This window comes from Triplophysa dalaica, chromosome 3 (genome assembly GCF_015846415.1).
Source record: "Triplophysa dalaica isolate WHDGS20190420 chromosome 3, ASM1584641v1, whole genome shotgun sequence".
In the NCBI taxonomy this organism is placed as follows: Eukaryota; Metazoa; Chordata; class Actinopteri; order Cypriniformes; family Nemacheilidae; genus Triplophysa; species Triplophysa dalaica.
In genome coordinates, this window is record NC_079544.1 from 12,480,676 (window position 1) to 12,505,866 (window position 25,191).

The 25,191-nt window shown below is 39.7% G+C and overlaps 1 protein-coding gene across 9 annotated transcripts in view; it reads left to right on the forward strand.

The window, feature by feature from the left end:
• ptprfb (protein tyrosine phosphatase receptor type Fb) overlaps positions 1-25,191 on the forward strand; it is a 150,362-nt gene that overhangs the window by 55,755 nt on the left and 69,416 nt on the right. For all 9 annotated transcript variants that reach the window (XM_056743205.1, XM_056743204.1, XM_056743207.1 and 6 more), the window contains exons 2-4: positions 8,691-8,860; positions 20,951-21,096; positions 22,057-22,198. In XM_056743205.1, the coding sequence (XP_056599183.1) occupies positions 8,764-8,860; positions 20,951-21,096; positions 22,057-22,198 (385 nt within the window). In that variant the 5' untranslated portion in view covers positions 8,691-8,763. The remainder of the gene's footprint in view (positions 1-8,690; positions 8,861-20,950; positions 21,097-22,056; positions 22,199-25,191) is intronic.

The window sequence follows — 25,191 nt, forward strand, 5'->3', positions numbered from 1 at the left end:
GCTGTATTGATTGATCTCCCATACAGTGTGTTGTTCCTCAGGCCGTGAGTGGGTCAGGTCACATTCAATATTCAACCTGTTCTTGAGGTGTAGTTGTTCAGCTATTATTATCATTTGACTGAGTGGTTTTGTCTTTTGTCTCTAGGGAGCCCTTCAGCTCTCATATATACCACTGGTAGGGAATGGAACATTGTGGCAGTATAAACCCATTTTGCAGAAAAGCACATTGACTCTGCTTTGGAGACGAAGGCCACGGTGGCTCTTTTGATCTCGCTCCTTTCAAGTGAAACCCTGGGTAATTTGCCTGTCGCGGTCAAAGTGAGTCACGAGCTGTCAGAGAAACCCTTTATACTCGGGAGCGTTCCAGCGAAAAGCAACAATCAGCATAATCCCTCTCTTCTTCCTCTCAGCTTTGGTGCGCACTGCCCTGTTAGTTAAACCATCTGCAAGTTGGAGCGAACGAAACTAATGGCTACATCAAGAAGGAACAGGGCACGTTCCCTTACCTGTAGCTCTACCCGATGGAAAGTGACACTATAGGGTTGTATGATTCATCTCCGAATGTTTAATAGAGTTGCCAGTCTGTTTCCATTTTCAAGTCTGCTCAGAAAGGCAGTTAATGACCCATATCTAGCCCGATCCTCATTGAAATTCTGTCCCCCGGTTACAGCCGTGTTCAAGCAGCAGCCACTTGCCACCTCGCAGGCCTGCGGTTTGTTGGTTTGTCTTGGACGGGAAGCCTGTTAGTGTTTGAATTAGCCTCGTGCACTGATGGCAGCCTTCCCCGACGTCTGCTGCCCCGTGGCATCGGCTCCTCCGCCTTCCCATCAGCACTTGCTCTTTTACATTTCAAATCCGGAGCCTCACGAGATCACTGAGGATACGGGGCGCCATCTGGCGCAGCTGTCTGTTGTTGGGCCGAAACAGAGATGCAAACAGAGAGGGGCTGCGAGACCCCACAGCGAGAAGATACTGCAGATTACCCGCACCTGTAAGACTAGCACGGCGGGACACGGAAGTTCAGCAGGGCAGGGGGTGGAATGTCGGTGCGGCTGTAGGGTTTGTTTATGCCAAGTCCTTGAGTCAACCTAAAGACTTCAACTGTGTTTTTTGCCTGTTCTTCATATCCAGCTGTGCAAATGAACGAGTTGTACCTGTGAAATCTCATTTGCCATATTTGCTCTCTAATTAGAGGAGATAATGACTCCCATGTTAACCTGTTGTCCCACCTGTTTTCACAATATTGTCCCTTCTAAAAATTGGTCAAGTGTTTGCTAAAAAGGCCTGATAAAATGAGTCCCGTCTTTTCTTAACACTTTCAGAAAACAACAATTCTCATTTCCCTTTAAGATGAAGATAGAAAATCATAAAAATAAATTTTTGATAAACAAGCATATTTCCCACCTAATACCATAGTGTGTCCAAATGTTGTCATTTTAATGTAATAATTGATAATAAATAATTAATTCATTAGTTTTAATTGTGTCATTATACTCATTATTAAAAAATTAAAATAGTAGTTGGTTGTTTTTGTTTCATTAATTGTTTTACATCCCTTTCATGACAATATTCTCATGATGCATTTTTTTATCTTAATCATTGTGAGCAATATTGTTAATTTTCTTTTTTTTTAAATGCTCCTCCGCTCGGAAGTCACAAAACCGACTTATTGTTTAATCTCGTTTTGGGGCAAGAGCATTCCGAGATCTATAGTATTCATAAACGAACACACCTCAGATTGTGCTGTAGCAGTTTTAGCATACATTTTTTTTAATCATCACATGAAAAGAAAAAAAAATGGGAAGTTCCATGTTTAACACCATTTAAAATGTGTTTTATTGTAATAAGGTGATTGGTTGTCAGCGTGTGCTGATCCTGTTTCAGGCAGTATTGATTCAGGTGACACAGGTTTGTGTTGACATGTCTTGGGTTTGTTTGTGTGTGGATCAAGCATTGGTGATGGTGCTCAGAACTGAGGGTAAACTCAGGGTGCGGTGGATTCACAAGCATTGTGTCTTTGTTGTGTACATAGTGCTTCCCATCTTTATATTGGCAAGAATTTCTGAGAATAAACAGAAATTTGAATCAGATCTTAAGCGTCAGATATCCAACTGCACAATATTGAGGAACCGTGAGGTGCAGTCCAATTTTAAATTGCTTTTGTTTACAATAACCTGTTTTTTTTACATGTACCACATTAGCTGACGTTTGATGTAATTTTTTACTTTCAAAATTGCGTTTTCTCTGTGTAGCACGGTCCATTTATACCTTTGCTTTGTGACGCCCCAATAAATCAACTACAAAAATCCACGGGAAGCAGTTCTCCAATATGTGTTTCTACTGTGTATGTAGTACATCTCATTTCTGTTGAGTTACTCGGGGCTTGATTTGTGACTATAGGAAAGAAGGGGGAGCCTTTCTGTAATCTTCAAAATATGACAGGACATCTCCTAGTTATGGGTTATTCAGAAAGCTCTTGGTTCTCTTTATTGGTGTTCGTTGGAAATAAATGAGCAAGCTGTCATTATATGTCATGCCATCCGTCAATTCGTCAAGTGTGATTGCAGGCTCATGCTATGATGGAATGGGCCCTAGGAAACATGCATGCTCACGATGGGTCATATACTTACAAATGAGAACTTATAGCTGAGATCTGTATGTCTCACATGTATGGTGTGCGTGTCAATACTCCAGGGCTAAACATGAGTCATAATGCATTTCATTCTAGTGAGTTGCTTCCCCTTTTGATTACATCGAACAAGTTATTTGCTTCCCAATTTGATAACATCCTTAACCCACTCGTTCTTAGACCTGCTTCGAGGTCATATTGTTTTTCTCTTTAAGTTTTTAAACTATAAAGATTGCACTTGATCTGCAACACCCAAGCCCAATTCAGAGACCAGCCGTTGAGAAGCTTCTCCCACAGGTCTGGTAAGAGGGATTCAGCTTTATCTTTCCTAAAGATGTCAATAAGGTTGTCTACACAAGGCCTCTCCATAGATCTCATGTTGTCTTTATCTCTGGATGGGCCATTAAGGGAAAAGCAATCACTGGCGCCGGAGTGGTTGGAAGGAGATGAGCCTGTGAGTGACAAGGAGAGAAGTGTTTATTTATCCTGGCTGTTGAGAACACAGGAGGCTTAACTGAGATTCCCGAAGTGTTCACACTGATGAGATGACTTTACAGAAAAGAGTAATGAACCTTCTGTTAGTTAAGGTGCTGTATTAACATGTGACCGTGGACAGTACAGCTTGGCCTGTAAGGTAATGATTGGCTTTTGTGGATATTTAAATAGCAATTGATATAACTGGATTTTACATGTTTAAAGGGACACAAGGATACAAAAATTCTGTCATTCTTCTGCACTTAACCACAAAGACGAATTTTGAAGATCTTCCAAGTTTTTTTCCATACCTTGAAACAGAATTGCAGGATAATACACTGTAAAAAAATATGTACTCAATAATTTGACACGTTTTTCCATTACTTATAAACCAGAGATTGACATTACTTAAGTATTTTTTAGTCAATACATTTTCAAGTATCTGTACTTTATCAGTACAATAAAAATCTAGTGATTTATTTCATGCAAGAGTAAAAAAGTAATTACTAAAAGTACTAAAGAACTAGACTTTTTATGTACTTGGGTATTAAGGGTAAAAGACATGTAAAAATGTATTTATGAAAGTAGTGGGGTGAAAAGTACGATATACTTTATGCTTCACTTCACTACATTATAAAGCATAGAGCATAAGAGTGGAGTGAAAATACTTCAGTACTGACTTCCTCTGACTTCTAAATTGAACCCATTTTAACTTGCTTTCATATGAATTAAAACTCAAAATTTAAGTTTAATATAGTTTAAATTCAAATGGCAATTTGATTTACCTTAAAAATTTACGACAGCATTTGTACTTTTATGTTGAAATTGGTGGAGGTTTTAAGGGCATAAGCTCTGAACAAGACATGAACAAACTGAAAAGTTATTAATAAGACCAACAAAGCATTAAATAATGTTAATATATTGACAACGATAACTTGTTTTTCAACATTATGAGATGCTGTTTGTTCTGAATTTATTGCGCCATATCACTTCTCCTTAGGTAAATCTCACCTGATCTACGTTTACTCAGCTATTGTGCTGTTATCACTATATTTACCCATTGTCTTCATAACTCCAATTTGAGCAAACAGTCAGGTGTGGCGTAAGAGCTCAGAGATCGGCGGGAAGGTTTTCAATTTATTAAACATGGAGACTCAGCTGGCTAATCTTACCGCTGTTTTTAAAATGTAAGTCACAGCAATGCTGTCTTGTTTGTTATTCTTTGCGGCTTCTTCTTATTTGACCTAATTCTACTGAAAGTGCACTTTTATTTGATATTCCTCCAAATGTAGCTTGAACCTATTGCGAGACCGATTGCCTCGGAGTTAAACCCCTGCATGTCTTGCGGTTGATCTGAGCCATGACTCAACACATATGTCGTGTCTTGTTATTTTACAGAGAAAGCCCTCATGTCAAGAAAGATTAACAAAAGCCTTCTGCTTGAAAAAATAAACGTGCTCTTCAAATGCCATGCCGTTAAGATATCGTTGTTTCCTTTGGCGGCGTCTTACAAATATGCCAGCCAGAGGCCGGGCGTATCCACGTGCATCTGACATGCATTGAAATCAGCATGCTTGTAATTGGCTAGTCAACACCTCTCCGGGTGAAAGGGGAATTAAAATTCTTTGTTTGTTTTTCTTCCTTGTTTGAGAGTATTAAAGGAGCCCGTCTTTTGCTGTTTTAAAGCTTTGATTATGTTTTTTGGGTGTTTAACAGTGGATATTCATGTTTCTAGTTTCAAAAATGCTTTATATTTCATATATTTAAAGTCTATTGTTCACCGCTGTCCCTTTTCTCACAAAACAACAGTTTTTTTTCCCGGTTACATGAAGTCCCTCCTTCCGAAATGCTCTGATTGGTAGAGCTGACCCAGTCTATCGTGATTGGCTCCTCGCTTAGAGCGTGTGTTTGAAGATGTCCCACCAACACCATTTAAGCTAGCTTCCACTTCCTAGGCGGTTGTGTATGGTCAGTTGCCCTCTTTGTGCACGTGTATTTACAAGGTTTGGCTTTTAGCAATAAACAGTAACTATAGCATCAACTCCACCTTAACACTTTAAAAGATACAGATCGATCGAAGTGTAATGGAGGTCTGCTAGTGCATGTGTAAACGTCAGACTTTGTTAGAGATCACATTTTTTTCCTACTGTGGCAAGGGTAATGACACCGGACTGAATGGCGTCAGACCGGTTATATTAATTAACGCTAATATCAGAAGCGTTAGTTTTGCCTTATTATATTGGACCCGAGTTTGATAATAAAACAAGCAGATTGACTAGGAGACATTTGCAAGCAGGACTTTAAAGGATATTTCATAGAAGTGTTTTAGAGGTATGTGCACACACAAACACAATATCAGTGTATTACACAGAACAGCTTTCACAGCCGATGTTAAAATCAGGGAAACTGTTATTTAACCGTTGGTTATCTTAGAATGTGTGTAACTGAATTCTCATTACCATCTGTAGGACTGGTAAAGAAATTAAGTAACCAGCTCAGTCAAATGTTTACGATCTCTGCTAACCAAACACTACTCCAGCGGCTCTTGCACTTCTCTAAGGAAAACTTCGCCCCTTTTTTGGCATATTCCTTACGGCTGAGGTTCTTCAAGAACTCGGAATAGTGACCTCATTCACCCGGGAAGTAAAGGGCTGTAGTCCGATTCCAGCCGTTCTCGGTAGTCTTGGGCTGGGATATGTGTTTTCATATTTTTTTGGTAATCGACTTTAAAATCACCGCGATATCCGATAATATCGGGTGTGTTGACTTCATGCAACATTGCGAAGACGATCAATCTGCGCATACGGACCGGGAGGGAATTCGTTCCAGACCCGCCAAGTGCAAAACAAACACGCACGCATGCACATGTGCACACACACAGGCGCTAACCAGTGTTGCAGTAACTTCTTTCATCAGGTCAAACGCGCGGATAAACCATAGCTTTCATGTAGTAGAAAAATGTTGCATGTGTCCTTAAATTTTATTTTACCCGTCATATTATGGTACAATGCGCACATCAATTTTATGTCATTTTTTGCGCTATAAAATCATTCTACCTGTTTATTTTATACTGCTACGGGAATATGACAGTGTATTTTCATTGTTATATCCTTCTACATATTATTTAATACCTATAGTACAATTTGATTGGGTGTTGTGCTGTAAATTAATTGTATATGTTTATTTTATGATTATTGGATTTGCTTTGCCGACGCAGCTCGTCTTTCTCTTGATCTATCTGTGTAGCGACTGGCTGAAAACAGCAGCACATTCAACTGACCAAACAAAACAGCGATTCCAAATTGACTGACTGCCTGGGCATATGAACATGAACGTTTACCCTATTAGCAATTGTCATCTGGTATCTGTCTGTTATAATCAACATCGGGATATTTGCGACACATCGGCGATATACGATAACATCGTCACATCGCACAGCCCCATTGGAGTCCTTGAAAAGTGAATTCTGATAAAGATAATATCTCGCTTTGCATTAAACTTTGAGCTTTATTATTTTGCAGATATTGTTTATGCTCTAACAGCAACATTACCCACTAACTATAGTTTGAAAATTGGCATCACTTGGAATGGCCGCTTTAAAGTTATCGGCCTCTGAAGCAGTCTAGAGCAACATCAAACAGGTCTTCTGGTTGACGTCACAATGGTAGTGTCGCTTTAGGCTTTTGGTTGTTTTCTGTGCACAAGTGGTTTGTTTTATACCAACAGACTGTTGTCGCTGTGAGTGGATTTCCTGCGTGGAATGATTAGTCATGTAAACAGCCTGAAATCTTGGCACATTTCAGGTGTTGGTGTTGCATTGGACTCTAGCCATTCAACCTGAGCCAGAGATTAGGCAGATGGTCAGGAGCGTGTAGTGTGCTTTATACCAGAGTAGACTTTGCTGTGCTTACCTAAATACCTAGGCTTGGTTCATTTAATAGTTTTAGAGTGATAAGACTCTGAAAAAGAGTGCATGGTTTTAGTGGATCTGCCTGAATTGGCTTACCGACATCCACTTATCCATCCCTATTACTACTATTGGCTACTAATATCAATCTACCCATTTAACAAAACAGGTCATTAAAAAGTGTATTTCAACATTGGGCCTATAAACAAAAAATATGAATAAACGAAAACTTTTGTATTACTATAGGCTACATTGCAAAATGATTTAAAGAAAAATACATCCAATGCAAGCAATTCTTAATGATGCTGAATGACAACCATTACAGCTCACGTCTCTCCTCCAAACTCCGCCCATCCTATGATGTCAAAGGATGTTGCGAGCGGCGAGATTACTATCAGACAGCCCGCTTATGTCAGAATTAAAGTTACCGACCGGTAAAGATGCTTTCATTAGGAAATTTACTCATGTGCTGTGTCTTTCTCTGACACTTTAAAATGCTCCACACACACCCACTGCCAAAATTTTTGCGGCATTGATAAAGCGCATGTGTGTCTTTCTTTCTCTCTCTCTCTCTCTCTCTCTCTCTCTCTCTCTCTCTCTGCGCTGGTTGCTCCTTGATCGATTCATCACATGCCATGTTCAGTAAAATGTATTAGGCTATTTCACTTTTCAGAAACACCGAACATAACATTCGGTGCATCCCTAAACAATGCTGTTTTATTAATGTCTTAAATGTTAATGTATTAAGTGTATGTTTTTTTTTTATTTATAGTGAATGTTCACCCAAAAATAAAAATTCTGCTATCATTTACTCACCCTCTTGTCACTTCAAACCAGCATGATTTTCTTACGCAGATCACCAAAAAGATATTTTATAGAATGTTGTTAATTGGCACCCATTAACTTGCTTTTGTCTTGGTCCATGCATCTGAAGTGAATGGGTGCCATTGCTGTTCAGTTACCAACTTTCTTCAAAGTTTCTTCTTTTGTCTTTGCGGAAGGGAAGTCATACATATTTTAAATTAGTGAATAATAACAGAATTTAAATATTTGGCTGAACTATCACTTTAATGCCACCACCCTTATTGAGATCCTCCATATTTGTTGTGCCAGAAAAATCTTAAAAATAATCAATGTAGTTAACAATCTAATGCAATCAACTTCCTTCAAATATAGTAACTTAAGTAATTTTATTTCTTGAAACTGAGTATTAGTTTGGCAGTTTGCAGTTTCAATGTTGTTTCCGCAGCAAGGCATACTTTAGGAGATTAGAAGCCATCTGTGTGGAGCCACTTGAGAATCTTAATGGGAACCTTAAGTAATGGCCGGTTATTGGGAATTCCCAATTCTCTCATGTCCTTTTGATATTTAACAGCAGTGGTTTTAGTTTACTTTGATAAAAGTGTGTTTGCTTGCCTGATTATCCTGGATGCCCCAGGGAAGACCACTCGATCCATCATAACTATACTCAACCTTGCACATGTGTGGCTGTTTTTTTTGGTTATATTTTTTGACCTTTAGAGCTTTTTTGTAGTAGACAGTTCAGAGATAGATAGGAACTTTTTCCAGAAAGAAGGGAACAGGAGGCGGGAAATTTCCTCAAGCCCCGACTTATGTTTGGTTTTCTGTATGTTTTATTGTGAATCAATGCTAAAATTTGTTTTTGTTTGTGTTCCTCAGGTTTTACTCTATGATTGCGTGAGAGCTGCATAAGCAGTGTGGGGACAGAGGGGAAGCAGTGCCAACCTGGAATATGGTGCTTAATATTTGCCCATCATTGCCCGTCCTGCCCAATGGGCTGCTGCTTCTGCTACTGCTGAGCTGTGTACAACTCTCCTCTCAGTCAGACAGTAAGTACAACATTTCAGCTGACTAGTCATTTCTCCTGCGGCCGTACCTTGTGAAATTGGAAGTGCATCACGTCGTGGAATTGTTTGCAAGCATGGGTAACCTCGCTAATGTTTCACTCACGAGGACCGAAATTAACCCGAAATTCAAACAAAGTGCTTACCACACCCTGCCCTTACGCTTGTCTGGTCACCTTTTTCATCTGTTCCTCAAGCTTGGGGACGAGCTATGCGTTTTGAGGAAGTCTCTTTTTCATAACACCGTAGAGCAGTGCGATACTGTGCTGTATGGGCCGCTCTGCTCCATTGTCCTTGTGAATGAGTGTTCGTATCGCCGACATTCGCAGTGAGTGACGTTCCAGTGTTGCGGGTGCCACGGGTTGAGCGGAGGTCAAGGCTCAGTTCTGGCACGGGTCAGAGAGCCATTTAATTCACCATGTGACCCTTCTGCACCGCTGTCACAAGGCTGCTGTAATTCCATTAGGTCTCTCTTTCCTTTTCACGCACGTGTTTAACCTTTAAATCTGTCAGTCATTCAGAGGAGGAGCCAGCCTGAGTGTCCTTGAAGCTTCTCTTCTTGACTCCTTTCATTACTTTTAAAATCAGGAAGTCTTATAAAAAAATTATTTTGTCCGTGCAGAGATGCTCTTTTAAGCTTTTACAGGCTAGTATAACTTTAATATGTCAGCTATTTCAATCCCAGAATGTTTTGTGAAATCTGTCTTTCATTTAGAAGCTACACATTTGACAGGACAAGTCCCATTAGAGGTGTGAGAACCACCCAGAACACCACAACATCTCCATAGGCGTTTACTTCAGAATATATACTAATCCAAGGATTTCCCTATTTCGCTTATTGCACTATTATGTCTGATGTGTTAATATAATGTGTTTATAACATCACATTAACAAAGTACACTCATTAATGTCATAGCATTCCAGACTAGCAGCTGTAGCCAGTGTTGACGGGTCGAGAACGGATCTACAGAAGCTCTGCTTAAGATCAGGCTGCACAAAGGAGTTCAGACACTAAAATTATAGCGTGAAACGCTGGTGCGGTTTCATCCTGGGATATAAATACTCCTTAAAGACGGTTCAAACAAATAAAACTCTAAAAATAGGACAGGGGTTAAAATATTGAGTACCACAGATGGGCTTTTTTGCGTTGTTGTCTGTAATCAGGAAGGGCTGTGTTTCTAAACATGACAGAACTGGCTTCTCCACCATCTGAATTATAGGGCAGTGGAGCCAGATTGACAGGGTGGGGCCTTTTTCAACGTCGATCGCCATGGTTACAGATCCTACCTAGATCAAAAGGATGAAAAATTAAGGCAGATTCGTACTCTCGGGCTGAACGCTCAAAGGAGGCAGGATTACTGAGATTGCACAGTAGTTTCTTCCATCTAAAAGGTCGAGGGCTGTTCCTTGAATCTTGTTTTGGTTGTAATGTTTCATTCGTTATATATAAATCCTCCCAAACTGCTTGATTGGGGTCTTTTTCGTAATTGCTTCCAACTGACAGCGTGCCTACTTTAAGAGTTTACATAATACTCTGGTCATTTTGGTGTGTTTGTATGCTATCTGCCGAAAGAGAAATAAACAAATTGCGAATGGCTCTGAAGTGACACTTGGTATAGACAAACATTTTTTGTTGTCAAGAAATGGAAAAGTTCTTATCTGGTTATATTAGTGTGTTGACAGAATAATATTAGAGTTTTGTTTAATGTATAACAGGAATCTTGACCTTCACATGCATACTAAAGGATGCTGTCAGTACAAGGTTTCTTCAAGGTTTTTCAAGTCGTCTCGCATTCAATCTGGTTTAGCTGATTTTGTCAAACTACACTTCATCTTTTGGTCATAGTGAACTTTTTCTCAAGCTCTTTGTCTCTGTGTGGTGCAGTGAGCAGTCCATAGCCACCAGTATATAGAGCGGGGAAAATAAGTATTTGACACATCAAACACATTTTTTGGTAAATCCGCAGCCCTCTCTGCTTCATATGCTTTAGGAACTCTTAGACAGGTGGACCCCATAGACTCCCATTATATGAAGCAGCGAGGGCTGCGGATTTACCAAACAATCTTCTTTATAGTTCTACTCGTGAATAAATGTCACTTTCATCTCGAATGGCCTGAGGATGAGTAAATTAACAGCAAATTTGAGTTTTTGGCTCAAATATCCCTTTGAGCGTTACAGTAAAAGTGGCCATTTATTTACCTGCTCTTGGTGTCTGCAGATCTTAATATGTGACGCGGGAAAAACAGTGCTCGCGGAGCAGAAAGGGTTAAAATAGAGTTGGTCGCTAAATAAAGATATTAGAAGATATCAGGAAAAATATAATAAACATAAATGTCCCTGAATGACCGTGATGTGAAGTTATGTAGATGCGCTGTTCAATTTAAACTACAGAAGTAATAATAATAATATAATGATATTTTGATGGTTCATCTTGTTTGTTTAATAAAAGAACAAGGAATAGACATGTTCTATAGGAAAAGTAACCTTAAATGACTTGTCTTGTGATCTGGCGCTATATAGAAAATAAAATGAACTTGACCTTCAAGGGGGGCGGGGGGTGCTGTTAGAGGGGCGGGGCACCCCCCTAAGGTAATGCCAGGGGAAACACTGAGAAACAATTTAGTTTAAAACTTGGCACCGTTGAATTGACAGCCAAACATATGGCCATATGACCTACTACTTTGTAGTGTGTTCTGCTTTTAAATGAGGCCCCTTTACATTTTAATTCAATGCTCTATGTTGAAAACCACCTCTGTAAGCCAATTAAGTGAGGTGTTGTTTTCCCTACGGCCCGGGCAGGGCCGACTGGGTGGTCGGCGGCAAATTGGATTGTGTTTTCAAGTGTCCATATGGTCACTGAGTGAAATTGACAGGGATAGAAATTGATTCTTTTTAATTAAAAGTAACCGTATTCTCAATCGAGTGGCACTTGGAAGGTAATTTTGTTAGTCCCCCGCTGTGATCATTCAATGACATCCATCAGAGGAGAGATGGAGAGGAGAGGAATGGAAGAAAACAGAAGATTTGCATAGACACAACAGCAATATACAGTAGCAGGCAAGAAAAAAAGGAGTGGTCAGTAGAGGTTAATGATGTGAGATTAATAGCTTAATTACAGTGGATGAGAGCAGGACCGGAGGCAGATCCCCGAACCTCAGACGGATGCAGTGCTGTCGTCTGATCGCAAGATCATCAGTGTCCTTGACTGAAGGACAGCCATAAAAATCATTTGAAGCATCACATCCGCGCGTATGTCATCTTTTCCACAGCCCTTGTACCTTATAATCACCGCAGTGAAGAGGGCTTCATCATCAAAACCACAGAGCCAGCATGGGAATCCACATGCTCGCTGGTGCATTATGATGTCACATGCAGGGAGATCTGAATAAAAAATGTGGGATTCAGAATCTGATTAATAATAATATGGAAGTCTTTGGATTTAAAAGAATTGACAAAAATACAAGATGCTCTCTAAAATGTGATGGGATAGGATTTTGAACTCTGCATTGTGTAAGAAGCTAACCTATACATTAAATTAAATTAAGCAATAAAATGTTTATATTTGACTCAACGAAGGGTTAAAACAACACAACATTGGTTAATCTATAACCAAGTGGTTGTTCGTCCCTTTTTAATGCCAAGTTGACACATTTTTTGTGTGTAACATGAAAAAAAATGTAAGATTCTGCAGAAGTTGAAATTTAGTCAAACAAGTATTTTGTAGCAAACTTGTTTCAAGTTTCCTTTTAATTTGTTGGAATGTGCTCATTGAAATATTCTCAAATAAAACTTGAGTATCCTGCATCACTAAGAACTAAGATCTGCTCTTGGCCTACAGGACCAGCACTGGTTGGGCACCCCCATATCTTCACTCGCTAATGCAGACTCATGTACCCACCAGATCTATACGCTCTGCAAATGAAAGACATCTTGTAGTGCCATCCCAAAAAGGGATACAATTATTCTCATGTACATTCTCTGGATCCGTTCCACATTTTTTGGAATGATCTGCCCGCTGCTACGAGATCAGCAGATTCTGTAGCCACCCTTAAGAATCGGCTGAAAACACATCTCTTCTGTCAGCACCATAACGATTAGTTCTGACTTCTATCTCTTTTCTACTCTTTCTATCCTTAAAAAAACAACTTAGCTTTGTATGTGGTAGACTACATGAGAGCAGTTTTACCGCGTTTATGCTTCTTGTTGTCCTTATGTTGTTCCAATTGCTACCCTTGTTTACCTCATTTGTAAGTCGCTTTGGATAAAAGTGTCTGCTTATTGACTAAATGTAAACGAAATCAGTCCAAATTTTTCTATTTCGCTTTTCGTATGCTCAATATACTTTGTAATTTCAGTTATTTTGGACCTAACATCTCCTTCCACTTCCAAATCTTGCTTGCTTTCTCACTCTATAAAAGCTTCGTCACAAACATCAATGCATTTGTTTGAACATAACTAGCACTGTCAAGAATTTACTTCTGAGAGCCTCTGCGCAGCATCCATGATGAAGGCTATGGGGGTACTTTGGCTTGTTAATATCCATAAAACGTTTTTATGTAATCACAGACATGAGCAGCTAATCACATTAGTACAGACTTGCGACTAAGAGCTTATGACATTTTGCTGTGGGGAATCTACTGTAGAGCCCATGCTTCCGAAAGCTGACTTCTCCTCGTCCTCCGCTGACTTCCGTCTTAACCTTTCTTTCCTCCTCCCTTTTGTGCTGACCTCATAATTGTCAGTGACTAATGTTACTTGTTCTCGTACTACGTGACCCCACACTCCATGATTGGACAGGCCGGCGACATTGAAAGGTATTTTGTAACGTGTTGTGTATTTCGTGAGTCGGTCTTCTCAAAGTTGTTGCAAAATGATGTACTATGTGTTCATTAATGGCGCCTGGAGTAGAATACTGTGTATCTCCCTAGAGTCAAAAAATTTTTATCAGTCTGAGAGAGACTACAGTACGTCAAGACGGTAACAGTGTTTGTTAAGGAGGAACTGTTAAGAGATGACTGTGTGCAAATAATAACCAAATTTCATAATTACGAACACTTATTTTAGTTTTTTTGTAAGATGCTTTTAGATTATTATAGAATCGTTGGATGCACCAAATCTCTTGCAGTGTGTTGTAGCTGTGGGTCTGTTATGGTGAATTCATTTTAATGTATGCCCCAGTCAAGGCTAGACTCATTTGTGTTCAGATCCCAAAAGGACTATAATTAAATTTTCTCCTGGCACATAGTGTGAAAGTTTAAATGATGCAGACTTGTAGAAAAGGCCAGAGGTAAAGATGTAAGAGAAGTGAATGGGTGGTCCTGAAGGGGGCCTTTATCTTGGGAAGCTGATTAATTTGGTTAGCGTGGGTCAAAGGGGCTTTGCCTGTGATGGATGACATAATCCATAACGGCTCTCCATTCACCCGGCGTCTAGCCACTAATCTCCTTGCCGTACCTCCATCCCCCCGGGGGAGCACTTTCTCTCGGCACCTGCCGGTCAATGACACTGGCTGCACCAAGGTGACATCTGCCTTAACTGAGAGCTTTAACATCACCCCTGCTTCTACTAAGCCCAGCCAGATCTGATGCATTAAGAGCCTCAAAAAACATAATATATATATAAAGGATATTATACTTTATATTCATTTGATATACAGTGGCGGGCATGTGTTGCTCACACTCAAATATTCATGACTCAGTGAAATTCTGATAATGCATCACTGTTTTCTGCAGGGAATCTACAGCATGACAGAAATTATTTTGTATAGGAGTTGTAAACGTGCAGTGTTTCTTTTATTTAGTGTTAACTTATTTAGCAAAACAAACAAAATAAATATGATCACTTAGATAACCAAATATTTAAATAAAGTCAGAAAAAAACGAGAATTAATGAATCCTTTGTGACTGTTTACTGAAGTCGAATGCTGAAGTCATTACCACCAAACAGAAGCATCACTTGTTTAAAGAAAATCTAAGTAAATAACAGGTAGATTTTCCATTCCTACATTTTCATTTCTAAGCATGTTCCGCCGTAGCCAAGGGTAAGGCTAAAATTTTATATTTCTCCCACAGCTCACCATCAACTGGATGAATCCTCAGAGGAAAATTCCAGGTTAACTCCGATTACGTGCAGGTCATAGCAAATAAAAAAGTTGGCGGAGTTACTGCCATTTATGTTTGTGTCAAAATTGTACCCTTCGGGTAAGTGCAAGCCTGCAGTGAATACTCCAGAGGTTTTAAGACAATAACTTTAGTTTAACCTTTCAAAAGCATTCCAATCTGCTGATATTTCATGGCTTCTTAATATTTCATAGTGCCTGTCGACTGTAAGCACCCCAAACTTCATGTTCTGTGTATTCTCACTAGGAGTTTGTGGCCTTGTGTTATCATCGGCCAACGTTCGGTTTAGATATCTCATCTCTAATACACACATTTCTTTTGCTAACAGCACGACACCAGGCTTTTTTACACATACTATCAACATGTTGTGCTCAAAATAACAGAATTCTCAACAAACTCAGCGGGAATGCCCTTGCGCCAATGCATACGTTTCAATATTGATGTCTCTCTCTAAACAGGAAGGTTTTCTCTGCGAGACAGAATAACTCGATTGTTCTATCATGAGCCCAGAGTAATGAGGAAGTAATGATATTCCCTCATGATTGACCGTCTCTGTGTTTGATCCAATATCATGTCGGCGGGGGAACCACAAATGAGTCACGGCTTTGAAGACCCTGGTTTAAAAGCCAAAGTAACGCTAAACCCCCCCAGTCATATGATACTGCTTACCTCCCTTAACAGGAAGCTCTTTTTTTCATCGACTTGTCAAAGACGCATGAGGGAACATTGAGCTAATGCTTTTAGTAAATGATTTGATTGTGTACCCTCCACTCAAGCAGCATAAGGAACTTTATTTAATCTTGGTTTCTGTCAGCTCTGATGGGGGCTCCGGTCATGGGAATGCACAAACCTCAAGATAATTCTCCAGCAGATAATCTGCGTTTTATGGGGAGAGCCATTTCTTTAGTGCCCCTCACAGAGAGATACGCATAATTGTTTGTGTTCTGCACATTCTAGCTAAATAATTTAATAACGCTTGAAAGTGGCAGACTCAGCTGTGCCGCGAATGCCCAGCAAAAATCCACCATGGTGCTTGGGTTATTTATTTATTTGGGAACACTTCTCAATATGGTTCCATTTGTTAACATTAGTTAACTACATTAGATAACATGAACAATACTGCTAGAGCATTTCATCTCAGTACATTATTTTAAGTATTTAAATACGTATTTAAAATAAAATAAAAATGTTATCATTAGTTGATGCATATTAAACTTACATTTATATCATATAACATTAACATTAACTAAGAATCATTGTTAGTTCATGTTTGCTAGTGCATTAACTTATGTATTACATTATTGTAAGGGTTTCCATTTATTTTTGGTCCCCACTAACTGATATATTTATCTCCATGTAGGCTGCTTGAACAGTACACTTATTACAACAGACCTATAACAGGTCTAAAAAGTGTTAGTAAGTTTTAACTTTTCAGCAGTTCACCACTTCATCTAAAAGCCTCTTCGCCAGCCTCAACGTTTGATGCAGATGCCAATGCATTCGATTTGGCGAGGGCATTGCATATGTTAATGAAGGAAACTTGAGATATTGAACTGATATAGGGAAACAACTGGCTTGATGTAGAGTTAATTGAAAGCAAAATCCTGCAAAAGATCTAAAACCTAGTTAATGGACAAGTTCCACTAGAACAACAGCAGATGATAGCATCGGACACATTTCCGCTAAGCACACGAGTGAAAATGATAACTTGCTTATCTATTATTAATGAGAATGAATGGACAGCTCTCTGGTTTGCGTATTGATCCTTGCACTTAATTCGGATCGGGTGTTTCTGCAGAGCGGGAATGCTGCTAATTGCCGGCGTCCATTTGTCATCTCCACCCTAATTGCTTTCTTCTTAAAAGCCCCATAAATGCTTAAAACATTCCTACAAAATTCAGATGCATTTTGCAACACCTCGAGGGAAAAAGCCTCAATTACTCAATTTGCAAATGGAGAAAACTTGGAGGCGCAAGTTAAATCAGTTCACAAGTAAAAGTTTTCAGACAGGATTTTGCGGCCCGCATGTCTGTCCCACTGTTATATTGGCCTTGTGCCATTGTCTAAAGCATGACGGTGGGAAATAAATGTCAACAGGTGTCTAAGGCCACCTGTTCTGGTGCCTGTGGATTTTATGGAGTCTGTTAATACAAAAAGACTTGGACGACAGAACAAGCACACGGGAGGTCAGAGCCTGGTCTCTCTCATCTCCTCTTCTGACCTTTGTTCTCAACAGAGTTTCTTTGAGCATCAAGTGACCCTGAGCCCTGAACCTCTCTTCTGTCAATTCACAAACATGTTAAGGGCAAAACTGCATTATACGCCTGTCTGTTGGCTTTAACACTTGAGCTCTGCGAAGGAAAAGGGACTCCTTGCTGAAAAGTGGGAAGGAAGGGTCTCTTGGTGGGCAAATCGGAAATGTGAATAAGGTATTCAAGGTATTTTTAATGTTAAAATTCAAATTATTAATTAGTGAATTCATTATGAATCCTCATCCCAGAATTGAAAAAAGATAATATCAGAATTCAGTTATTATATCAAAAGATTGTTTTAAAATAGCTATGGGGTGAAGTTTGTCAGTGGTTATACATGGTGATTTTCAACTTTTACTCCAAATGCAGGAAGTCATATTTAATAAAGTATTCTTAAATTATGTATTTAAGGCCTGAAATGTTCCTCCGATCTTTCTATTGCTGTTTTTGCTGCTCTCTCAGGTCAGAAGTGTAAAATGGCGCTTTGTGTATACAGATTAATGCTTCGAGAGGCTATTCATATACGTTCTCTAGGATGTGCTTTCAACATCACCCAGTGATCGTTTAATATCTGCCTTCCCCCAGGATGATTGTTGGTCCGTTCATGAGTGTCATCTGCTAAACTCCCAGCAGTTTATAAGTGCTTTAATTCGGAACATGTGACCAGATTAGTTAAAGGTGAGGTGGTTGATTTGGAAAGGTGCTAATGTTAGCCAGCTAGCACTGAAAGTATTATCCCACTCTCTATGCGATTTGCCATCCAAAGGCATGCCTCCTCCAAACACATGAATGTATTTCGTAAATTCACGTAACGAATTACAAACTAAATTAAATAAATTTTTCTCGAAGCATGCACATACCTGTCCAAACGAAAGAGAACAACCATGGTATCGTCTTTCAGACCCCTTGCCACCCGGAGCTGTCTCCTTCGTGTAGAAGATGAACCGATGTTAATTTGAGTTTTTCCTCTTTCATGATTCAGACGTTTTTCGTTACTGTTTTTAAAAATGCCATGACCCTTTGTTCGATTATACAGCTCTCATCCACATTTTATGTTTGCAGTTAATTTCTGGTGCATTTACAGTGGCTTTTATCCCCTGTCTCTGGTTAGTGCTTATCATCGCAACATCATTTCCGGAGAATCTTGTGGTTTTCTCATTTATCTCCCAGTAGCTAAAAGATGCTGCTAATAGTAGTAGAAGGACTTAATTTCTCAAAAACACCTTCTTTTCTATTTCGTGCTGGTATAATGGAGGTAAAAGCATCAGGAAGAGCTTTTATGAGGGAATGTATTGCTCTACTTTGCCAATCAAACCAGTCTCCAGGGGAACAGACACTTAAATGTCATTTAAATGTCAGGCCAACCAATACTCCTGTGGGTCAGAGGGGTGCTGGTGTGGTACACAACGGCTTAGATTTTACAATGGATCCACATACGGGCGCATATACATAGTCTCACAGTTGTGGCTCTTCTCCTCAGATGAAGCTCCAACGGGGGTTATGTCCTAGAGCAAGGGCGACTTCAACCACCCCATCTCCAAAAAGGCTTTCTTGTCAGCTGCCTGACACACCTTAAAGATGATTTAACAAACACCTCCTGCTAGTCAGAACTCCACCACCCGCCTGTAGGTGCTATGTTATGTTATACTAGTTATTGATTTTGATGTCTTCCCCACTACCACTCAGATTCTGGAGTATGAAGGTGTTGCGGTGTATTCCCTCCGCTTGTTCAAGTCATGAACATTATACATACTACCCCGTGTAGACCCCACACGGCTGTAATTTATCTCCCGTTTGACTGAGATAGAATTGGATTTCCACCGTGGAGCTCCTGCTAGAACATCAAGACCCATGTGGTTCAATGGAGATGTTTTGTTGTGATAATGGATTTTGTCTCCTTCCCATCTGCTAGATGATCAAAAATCATGGGGCTTATAGAATGAAAGGAATGTTTATAAAATGTAAAGTTCTTGTTTGTATATCAATTTGCTGTGCTTTTTATATAATTTATATAAATCATTAATGGGGAAGATGAAGGGCAGTCCTTAAATTCTTAACACCTTTGCTGTTTGGCACACTTACTGTTGTGTTATATGGTCACATTGTACATTAATCTTTTTGTGCTGCAAGGTGAGCCAGAACAAGGTGAGTTTTTCCCTGAACACAACATCGCAGAGTACCATGAAATCCATATCTTGTTGTACCGTGAGTTTCACCTTTCTCCCACATCTCCCACCATTTCCTGTGAATGTTGCGTCGTAGCCGCACATTGCCAAATGGCTCTGCTCTACCTGATCTGACATTGGTGTTCTTTAAAACAAGCCATTACGTGTTTGAATTGATTCAGGCAATACGCGTGGGTCTTTATCTTCACACCGCCCCATCCAGTCAGAGCAGTGATGAAACACGTCCGATTGTTGTTTCTATTGTAAATGTGTGACAAAGATGTAGGGTGTGTAAGCTGCTCTCCCAGAAAATAGTGAGCTGCAGCTTGCTGTGGCTGGTCTTTACAAACCAACCCAAAGGTTGTTAGGTTACCACTCATATCAAGATCTCCCCTTTAAATCTTTTGTTATTCCTTTTCTGTGTAGATGTGACAGCCAGGTACATAAATCTACCTGCTTTTTTATTCTTTTTTATAAATATTTTTACCATGGAATGGTAAATAGGAAGGTGTCCCCGACTAAGGAAATGCATCGTCGAATCTGAATTGTCCAGTCTTGCCTACAGTCGACTGAATCATACGTTTGTGTGTGTGGACAACACCAGGTGGTTAAGGGAATAGGGCAAAGTGCAGCGCAACATTGATGCACCAAAAACAATCAAACATTAATTTACAGAATTAGTTTCGAATTGAATATCGATTATAATAAATAAAAATAAAAAAAGGAAATATGCCAGATTCAAGTCACAATGTGCAAAATAAATGTGTTTTGGCAAAATGGCTGAAATGCAGAGGGAACATATATTCAAAACACAAGCCAAAATTAATGTACATTTTCCTTTAACATCACGTAACGATACTAGACCAGATCTCGCCTCAAAACTTAATTAAACTTAATAAAACTCAATAATAATGAATTATTTTTTACAAACGGGAATAGAGCACGTTCATTACCAATGAACTACCAATAAAGTTACTTAATTTACCGCATGTAAAGGAGGAATGCAACAAAGCATAATACCATTTCAACAGTTAAAAAGTCCCTTTCACCTTTTTTCCTGCGCACTTTTTTTTTTTTCTAATGGTCTCTTCATTTTTTCCACTGCTGTATAATATATGAGTTTTCTGTAGGGTTTGTGCAGTATATTGTGGCTTTTGAAGCCATATGATAACTTTGTGTGAAGAACAGACTGAAGTCACTATTCACTGATTTCTCCGTGAAGCCCGTCATATTTGAATGACATTAGGTTGATAATGAATCACAGTATATTCATTTTTGGCACCTTTTCATTGAGCTGTCATAGGGTGAAGAGGCTTTTTCCCCCTTAAAGACTGAGGGGTGGAAAGCCTCTCTCAGGCTCAGCTGCAGTTGTTGTTGTGACAATGAATCAGTTGTTAACTTTGTACCAGTGAACGGATATCCATTGATAACTGCTTTTACACAGTTGTGTGTGACCACAATTCAGGAACTAATGGCTGTTCTTTCTCCCCCTTTCTCTCTTTTTTTGCCTTCTGTCTGCTTTCACCTCACCTTCCTAGGTATGCCACATTTTATCAAGTCTCCAGAGGACCAGACAGGGATTTCAGGAGGAGTGGCATCTTTTGTGTGCCAAGCAGCGGGTGAGCCCAAGCCTCGGATCACATGGATGAAGAAAGGAAAGAAAGTTAGCTCCCAGCGTTTCGAGGTGACTAACTGTCTTCCCCTGCATTTCCTTGCCATGTCAGTGTCTCTCCCATGATGCTTTTGTACTTCCCGTCATCACTCTGACTGGACACTATTTTCGTCCTTACACACTCGCATTGATATATTCTTCTGTTGCCGTCAGCCACCTCACACCTTTTTCTTTTCTCCCGCTTATTATTTCCTGTCCTGTCCGTGTTATGGTTTCACAGTCATGACCTCATGATGTTTTGGAGTTATAAGCAGGCATCATTATTTTCCTGCATTTGTGGAGAAACAGTTCAGATCTTTTGACAAGTTTTTTTTTGCAGATACATGAATTATTGTTTTCAGTTATTTTGCCCAACCTTAATCCAAATGGAGAAATTATAGTCTCCGCCTGTTAGGAGTGTACTGTAGCTAAGCTATATTCAGTCTTGCATATTCTGACGTGTCTTGTTTTACAGCCCGGTACACACCTTGTTGACTTCAAGCGTTCAATGCCATAGCAGGGTTAAAGCAGAGTATGTGAGTGGAGTGGAGCGACAGCAATTTCTCTTTTTGCTCCCAGCGTTCTTTAATCACACCGATTTTTCGACCAAACCACTGTGGTTCTTAACATCACAAATGTCTTGCCGCGAGACTTATAAATGAAAAATAAGTACAAAGAAAAGCATGCTTCTTTTAAGGACCAGCATTTACACGTTAACTTGAGGGATATCAGTGAAAACACTCTGACTTCAGGCAAAAACGCTGCTAAGCTTTCACTTCACATTACTCACGTATGCTCTGCTCGAAATCTGTGTAAAATATCAGTTCTTTAACATGAGGAAATAAAGCCATCAGAATTTACACCTTGGTTGGACATTTATATTAGAATAACTCAAAACTGTTGGAGACTCCAGTTCAGACTCAATTTTTTGAAATCTTTTTGTAAGGTAAGAATAGAAGGTTTGACTGAGTGTTGTTTTTCTGTCTCTCTCAGGTGATTGAATTTGATGATGGCTCAGGGTCTGTTCTCCGCATCCAGCCGCTTCGGACGCACAGGGACGAGGCCATCTATGAGTGCACAGCCACCAACAGCCTAGGAGAAATCAACACCAGTGCTAAACTAACCGTGCTGGAGGGTAAGAGCATGTGCCTCTATTGACCCTTTATTTACAACGGGTGTATACAATACCCAAATGCTTATTTTATATACATTTTGGGGTTTTGATATTGTAATGGACTTTTATATGATTTAAATCATAATATTTGATAGGAAAGGGTGAATGGGTGGAGTTGGAAAGCAACCTGATTTGTACAGTGTGTCATCAGGGATTGTACATTAGCGCCAGACTAGGTCGCTGACTATATGTCTGCCTTTTATTGAAGATTCAATCATTATTGTAATAGGATTTATGATTAAAGTGCCAGGATTTGAAGCATTTCTAATAGCATAAGAACATTTACACTAACTGAAAGATGCTGTCTTACTGGAGACTAGATGAGATTGCTGATAGAAGCTCACTAGGCTTCTATTCTATGCTTTCAATCAATCTTTTCGGCAAGATTGTTGTGTCAGTAGTAGAACTCGTGGTATTTCAAACCGTTAGGGAGTGAACTCTGCTTTAAGTAAAGACCTCTGACCCCATTTTTTCAGTTGCTCTGGAATGCACTTGCCTGGGGGTCCAGCCCCTTTATTGCCAAATTTATGTGCTTACTAATACACATCAAGATGTTGGGTGTGCCACAAGTTTTATGAGAATGTGATATCACACTTTAGTGTATAAAAGGAATATTTAAAAATGGCCCCCACAGTGTATTTGTTATTAAACACAAGCCCTCAGTTTTATTCGCTTGAAGTTTTTATCCCAGCGTAGGAGCAGACAAAGTCCAGTTAGTTGAAATGAGCAGACTTTAATGAAGAAGGTGTGATGGCAGGAGCTCTCTGGCCAGAAACAGGAAGCGGAAGAGATAGAGGTGCCATATTAAGGGCAGGCGGTTTGCTCTTTAGCTGCTCTCCACGGTGAAGTGGCTTAGCTGGACGCCCACAGGATACAGCAGGACAGAGAATGAACTCTATATATAGCTCGTTGTTCATAGCTAGCAATGCATCATTTCTGTCCTACAGCGATGCTTAAAGACCAGCGCAAAGGAGAAGTTGAATGATAATGATGTACTCTGATGACTTACTAAAGGATGTCCTCTGTGCCACATTTCAATGGTCATGGGGATCTGGGCTATAAATACAAAAATTTCTCATGGCCCGTATTCATGAACAATCTTAGCGCAAAGAGTTGCTCCTAGCGACAAAATTCTAAGAAATATGGGCGTTTCCCCTTAGAATTAAAGAAAAGATACTAGTAAAGAAATCAGTAATTCATTAAGGAATCCAAAAATTTAGTAGCAGCGAGGAGGACATTTAAGAGACTTAAGAGTTTCTTTAGCAGCGGAGAAAATGTACGAAACACGAAAAGTGTTTATAAGCCAAGACTCCTATGTAGAAGTTTTTAAGCTAAATTAAGTGCTTTCCTAGAGGATTCTTAGAAGCTTTAAGAATACGGTCTCTGATCTTAAGGTCATAGAAATGATGTTAGCGCGGTTGTGCATCGGGCGACCCCGGTTCGGTTTCCCCGTCTCTTGGTCCTTTCCCGAACCAACCCCCTTCTCTCTCTCCCACTTCGCTTCCTGTCTTTTCTCTTACTGAGCTGTACAAATAGAAGCAAAATGCCCAGAAGAAATCTTAAAAGAAGAAATAGAGAAATTATGTAGTATATCGCATTCATTTTGATCACAGTTTGACTTGAAAAAAACTGGCAGCTTTTTAGTTAAACTCCTAAAGGTAAAGCTCGCCAAAAATGAAAATCTTGTCATCATTTACTCACCCTCTTGTCATTTCAAACCTGTATGACTTTCTTGCTTATGCAGAAGAAAAAAAGTAATACAGATTTGAAATGACATGCGTGTGAGTAAATAATGACAAGATTTTCATTTTTGGGTGAACCGTCCCTTTAAAGTGGCCTATATGGATAGTCATGGTTGTAATGAGGCGGCAAGAAAAGACAGAGCTGTGAAAACAACAAGCTGTTTGCGGTTAAGAAAGTTAAACAGTCACATCTCACACATAAACTTCTTGACAAAGAACTCCGATGACCTGCTTTGCGAACTTTAGTTGATGCGCTAGAACTTGTTGAAGGAACTTCAGTCACTGCCACCTGTATTTAGCAGGTTGTTCACAGTTTAGGAGTCTGTGAGTCACAGCGTCTGCCTCTCTAATTGGTTACTTGAATCACAACGCTTAAACAATTATTGTGAACATTGCGCGATTGATCCCGACTCAAGCAGATGGTGGTTACGCAAAGAAATCATTCAGTAATTACAGATTTTTCTAGTTACTCTTTGCTCTGGAAGTGTAAGCGATGAAATCCTTTAACACAGAAGGCCACTGATGCATTGTAACATGCCTTCAGGGCCCCCGTGTCTCCACAAACTAGATGTCGTGAAGAATACCAACAGGTTTCACTTCCAGGCTGCACTTGCACCAAGGTTGTGGGCGTTAGTTGCTCACAGCTGTTGAATAAAAATTCGCCATGCCTCTCTTGTAATCACATTGTACGGATGCCAGCACGGGGCTCTGTGTGAATTCATAATGACTTTGACTAGCAGCGCTCCTGTTCTGCTTCTCGTTTCACTGTAGCAAGATTTGACATTACTCAAGGTCTGAAGCGAAGACAGAATGCAGAGCGGTTAGTTGGATGTACGTTCATTTCACATTGTTCAGTTGGATTATTCTCCAAATAATTGTCCAAACCACATTAAGATGGTATCATTTTGAACCTTAGCGTGTGGCCACGTACGTGCTTCACGTTTCAGCGCAGGAGTGAATATCTGAATTTATCACTTTGGCGTGTGTATGAAATAGGAGTCACTCTTGGTTTTGCCTCCAGTCTTTTTAGTTAACTGTCTTTGCTTGTCTCGTCCATAAATAACCTGTTAGTTCTGAATGCAAATAAGCACAGAGACAAAAAATGACTACCTTATTTAGGTGGGAAAGTTTCCTCTCTTTTTTTCTGTCAGTTCATTCCATGGTCTTGTCCTTTCTCTGACTGACATAAAGATGACTATGTGTGTGCTTTCA